A 5,764-nucleotide genomic window follows, 5' to 3' on the forward strand; every position below is an offset into this window, starting at 1 on the left:
TGTCGAAAATATATATCTTCCATCAATAATTTTGTATCTTTCATTAAGGCTAAAACAAGCTTTCATAAAATCATGGGATCACAAGTTTAAAAAATTGTAAAACCCATGTGTTGCAGATCTTATCCACATATATAAATGACGAGATTAATACCATACAAAGTTGTCATAAAATACACGTTCTCACGTTTGAACATGCTGAAAGTATCAATCATCTAATGCATAGTTATACTTAGGGTTATCAAAAAAAAAGAATAATTCAATAAAAAAAAGATTTAGATTTACTCGGTTTTATTTTGCAAAACAATAAATAATGATACAAAATTACAATATTTGAGCAGAAATAACTGTTTATTCAATAGTTTTTGTTTCAATTTCATGAATATATATAACGATGCTATTTTATGGAAAATTCTCATCTACCACAGTTTGCCAGTGGTATTGCTCACTTATCGTTAACAATATCCCCGCAGGGAAATAAAGAGAACAATTGCCATCAATCGATTGAATGTAATGGTCACTTGGCAGTCGCCATATTATTCGCTCAATGCACTAGAGCAAATGTCTGCAGACGACGTTTACTAAGCCATATAACAGACGTACACTGCTGAGAGGGAGGCTTGCATTATGCAGATTCGTAAAGTAAATATCCTGTCAGAAGCTTTTGAGGATTTCAATGCACAATATCAAAAATTAAATGCATCCACGAATCGATTTTGATTTTCCGCTGAAGAATCTTCATATTACACCATTGTACAGAGAAATTAACCCTAGTAATGGTCAATAGATAATATTGATTTGCTCCAAGGACACTTAAACAATAAAAGCATGACATTATCCATTGTTCAGTGAAAAAATAGACATCACAGCTTTTTATATTATCTCTGCGTCTGCACATTTCTCTGGAACCTCGAATACAGAATTATCCAAAATTTGTTTTTGAATATTTGTAAAGGTAATTGTCTCAGGAGAATATTCCATATCTTCAAGTCTCCGGGGTCGGTCAGTGTCTTTCTGCCAAAGAAAATAACAAGTATCCCCTTCAGGAACCACCCCATATTCTCGTTCAAATGCTCGACCATTCTCCGAAATGTTTGCCTTGTACACGTGCACACGAGAAATAACCGTATCATTTCTCATTATTATTTCCCTTTGGAAAACAGCATTATCTGACAAACACTTTTTCTCAAATGTGGAAGAAAGTGATCTCATAAAGCAATTGTCCCCCACAGTGTATTCAGTTCCGGAGGAGTAGTTAGTTAGAATGCTTAACTGAACATCTCCTGCTTCAGATCTTGATCTCAAAAAGGTACAATTCCTATCTTCATCATAATAAAATGTTCTGTGGTCCTATATAAAAAAGATATATTAATTAAAGAAGATACTTTACACTCTCATATTTTAAACATAGAGCTTGTATATTTAAAACCAAATAGTCTTAATAAGCAGAAAGCTATTTTTTCAAGGTAATATTCATCGCTAAGAAAAGGATACTTAGTATAAGTATGCAAGAAAAAAATACACCGTCACCTTAATTCATATAACTCTTTAAAAATGATAGATATAAAAACCAGCAAAGAAAATGTAGATGTACCTACCGTGTAGTAAAATTTCTGTCCGAAAAATTCCTCATATCCTTTAGCTGTCATGTCAAACTGGATTTGTCTGGGGAGACAACACGGCTGGACAACCGAAACCAGGGCCACGAGGCACCAGATATTCGTCATTCTTCACAATAAGCCGATTTACATTTCTACATTTCTGCTACATTTTCAACTACATCCTCACTGAAAGAAGCCGACCTCGAAAATCGACCAGAGTCGATATTGTTAGCCACTATAATAGGCCGTTTCCTTTTTCTGCTTATTACACTGAGCAGGCTATTACTGTAATGAAGAATTTGCGGTTTATATACTCCAATAATCCTGAATATTACTAATGAGAACTTAATCGTTTGTCATAGGGTCAGGATGATCGGTTAAATAATGACTATATTTCTCCTCCACTCTATAAAAAGAAACAAATTTCCCTTTCTTATCTTTGGTTACATGTCTCTATTTTTTGAAAATAAACATGCGCTTTTGAGTCAGTTATTTTAATGTTTTGTGTTTGATATAAGGATTCTCCGGGAAAAAATCGCTTTATCACATATTCGTGAAAGAGGTGCCAAAGAAAAATGAGATACGAGACGTGATTCATTTCAATGGATTAAGTGTCTTTAAAAATATCTAATATTTTGTATTTTTTTCTTTTCTATCGAGAATACAGCACGATTCAATGTGATAAATTATTTTAAACGATGCTAATGATACTGTATTTGTAAAATGCAGAGTGATGTGTGTATGTGTGTGTGTGTGTGTGAGAGAGAGTGATGAGGAGGAGGACAGAGAGAGAATTAATGCATGTACAGTATCATTTTTTATTTAACTACGGCATGGTATCTCCTCAAGAACTTTCAAAGCTCTGACTAATACGAACTTTGTACTTTCGTTCTCTGTGTCAATGATTTGGACTTTATATTAAATTCAAAGATCAAGTGCATTACAAATCTATAACAGAAAAAAAAATTCCCTCGCAACAAATTTGCAAGTGCACAGAGTAATTTTTCCCAATGTGCGTGCCTTGCGTCCATAACAATGTCCACACGATTATTGAGTGCTCTTTGGCTTTCCAGTTTCAAATTGGATACAAAGATGGCATATGCCACGGATACAAACCTCTTCATTAAATGGTCAAAAGGTCATGCTCTTAGTGTAGTTATGGGCATGTTCTATAGACTCCCATCTGGAGTCTTGAATTTGCAACAGAGGTGGTAGGTGACCAGGGAAATCCATGCCAATCAATTTTAGGGTGTCTACTAACAAGATCGAACTATTTTACCATTTAGTTTACGTCTGTATCGACCTGATGTATCCCCTGACCCCAATGAACTAGAAAAAAAGACGTCACAGCCACAGAGTCTGACGCATTTGTTTTATTTGAATGCTAGACCATTTTCACAATGTCAAGGTTTGTGATATCGTTCCTCTTCACAAAGATTGTAAAGAGGAACAATATCATAAAACCTTGACATTGTGAAGATGATGTTGGACAAATTAACAACGAAACTATATGACAAACAGTGTGATCCCAGCTTTCTCATCCTCAAAACTTCCGATGTTAATGTGGCAATATTCTTTTATCACTTGCATATATTGTGTAAGTCTCTCAACTGATTTGGTTCTGTGTACCATCAATTGTTAAGGCGAACGTGAACAGGGCAGAAAAAATGACCCCCGGGACACACCAGAGGTAGGGTAAAATGACCCCCGGGACACACCAGAGGTAGGATAAAATGACCCCCGGGACACACCAGAGGTAGGATAAAATGACCCCCGAGACACACCAGAGGTAGGATAAAATGTATAGAAGAGTAAACATCCTCTGTCGACCAGTTCACACCCGCTGGGAACCTCTGTATTTATATAGTTAAAGAAGTAATCCGTAGTCTACATTGATGTAATGGCCTCAGGAAACATGTCAGCCAAAATACAACCTGAGAATAGTTTGTGTTTGCAGGCAAAGGTCATTATAACGACCATAGAATTTGCGAAATGATAACTTTAAAAGAGATAGTAGAAAGCTCTATCTCATTCATTTCAATTTTTTAGGAGATTGCCTCGGTTTAAAAATTTGATCGTATATACTCCAAACACGATCTTACATACAGAAAAAACCCAATTTATTAGGCCATTGTCTTTATATTTACAGTATTTACGTGTACATCTGGATACTGAATATATGTATGTATGTATCATGAGTGTATTTATGAATACATGTACTTCATTTTTTTTCACATTTAATACAATCTTACTTAAATTTAAAAAAACCAGGGCTTTTCGAAAATTTCGAGACTTACATTGTATTTCTTTCTATAGAGATATTCACACAGTTCCCTTTCTAAGGATGAAATTCCTCAAAATAAAGTTTCAGTTTTAAATTATTTTAACATTAAAGTCGACGGTAGTGAATTTCAGTTAATGTACCTATACTGAATTCCAAATTTCATTTAAAAAAATCTTTACAAAGATACATTGCAGGGTCCAGTAAACGTTCCACTAAGCCCCTATCTTTACTCATCACAAAAATTTTAACTGCTCTGAAAGCGAAACTTCAGATGCACTGTAACACAGCATTGACAAACGTGGTGTATATATTATGTGGATTCTCAAAAATTTCAAAGAAGAACTTTTAGAAAATTTGAAATCCCCCCCCCCCAAAAAAAAAATCAAAAGCTAATTGTTGTGATTGGCCACTGACAAAGATACTTTGTTTAAAATCATTCTATTTTACACACAAGTACCTTGAAGTTGATATCAAAAAGATGCTGCAGTTTATCATTAACGCTATCTATGTTGTCTTCGGAATAATCTATAGGAATTCAGATGTACACTTATTGTGCTGCTTTGTTAGCCACCTACGTGTATTTTCATATTATCATGAAGCAGAATTTTAAAAAAAAAATTCTACACTTCTGCGAAGAAAGCTCTTTCTCCTGCGTTCAATTCGACATTTAGATATATTAAACAATTAGCAATAGTTATTTGCATATATATATATATATATATATATATATGTAACGATCCTCTAATAAAACTAATGTCCAAGTAACTGTATCTCACTTTCATTCTCAATGACCGTGTAGTGTAGGGCAGCGCCGCGAGAATTCCATCGGCATCGAAAGCAAGTTTTTTGACTTGCCTAGATAGCCGAGCGGTCTTGCGCGCTGTTCCTGTACTGCTAGGAGACAGATTCCGTAGGTCGAGAGTTCAACCCCTGGCTGGGGCGAAAGTGGGTATCCTTGTAAAAGTGAATTTCTTTGTGCTCTCTCTCTCTCTCTATATATATTTATATATATGAGAACACAGAGTCTGCCACATTTGTTTTATATTTGGAATTTTTACTGACTATAGACGCTAATTTCCAATTAATAACAAAATTATATGAAATATGTGAAGATAACGAACAGTGATTGATCTAAAGAAAATTTAAAAAAAAAAAAAAACCATGAGTCCTATATATTGAACACGGTAGACGGAGTAATCCGTAATCAAATGCCCAACAGTTGATATGAAACATATCAGTTAAAATACGACCCAGTGATAGGTTGTATTTGCTTACAAAGGTCATTATAACTATCTTAAAATTTACGAAATGCTGACTTTAAACGAGGTTGTTAAAATACCCGTAGCATCAACTTATGATAAGTATGATAACTTTAGTCTTTGTTGTTTTCCCTATAAACACAGTAAATACCACCTGCATATAGTGTTTGTCTCCCAACTAATTCGGTATGTAAGAGCATGTTCTTAGTATGATCAATTTTTAAACGAGACAGGCTACTGGTAATTATGTTGAAGTTGCGAAGGCTTTCAGCAATGTCGTTGAAATTCAGCATTTCTAAAATTAAATGATCGTTATAATGACCTTGTTTGCAAATACATCTATCAATTGTTTCATACCAACTTTTAAGTCATTGTTTTTACAGTAATTTTGGTTAAAGATTATTCCGTTTAATCGGTCTCAATGCAAGGCGGTGTGGCTGATCAAAAGGGGGTGCTTTCTCCTCTAAGACACCTGATCCCATATCTTGTGATTCCGGGGGTCCGTATATTTGCTTTTTTCACGATTCGTATTGTTTTCTTACAAACTAAACCTATAACTAAGAATTAATCCTTAAAAGCTAAATAAATAAATGAGACTGATCTTTGATCCTGGACCCTTTTTA

At 34.5% G+C, this 5,764-nt stretch overlaps 1 protein-coding gene across 1 annotated transcript; it reads right to left on the reverse strand.

The window, feature by feature from the left end:
* Positions 1-271: 271 nt before the first annotated feature.
* On the reverse strand, positions 272-1,955 carry LOC133205398 (uncharacterized). Its single transcript, XM_061341202.1, has 2 exons — positions 1,596-1,955; positions 272-1,347 (listed from the first exon to the last, which is right to left on the reverse strand). The coding sequence occupies exons 1-2, from the start codon at positions 1,722-1,724 to the stop codon at positions 871-873; spliced, it is 606 nt and encodes a 201-aa protein (XP_061197186.1). The 5' UTR covers positions 1,725-1,955; the 3' UTR covers positions 272-870.
* Between the last annotated feature and the right edge of the window lie 3,809 nt (positions 1,956-5,764).

Source organism: Saccostrea echinata, unplaced genomic scaffold (genome assembly GCF_033153115.1).
Source record: "Saccostrea echinata isolate AGI-Se365-2 ecotype Australia unplaced genomic scaffold, CSIRO_AGI_Sech_v1 ptg000054l, whole genome shotgun sequence".
Lineage (NCBI taxonomy): Eukaryota > Metazoa > Mollusca > Bivalvia > Ostreida > Ostreidae > Saccostrea > Saccostrea echinata.

Excerpts from the sequence above, each read along its gene's own strand:
- LOC133205398 (XM_061341202.1), bottom strand. The coding sequence starts at position 1,724 with ATGACGAATATCTGGTGCCTCGTGGCCCTGGTTTCGGTTGTCCAGCCG. Across the intron at positions 1,348-1,595 it reads GACAGAAATTTTACTACACG|GACCACAGAACATTTTATTA; the intron begins GTAGGTACATCT and ends TTTTTTATATAG.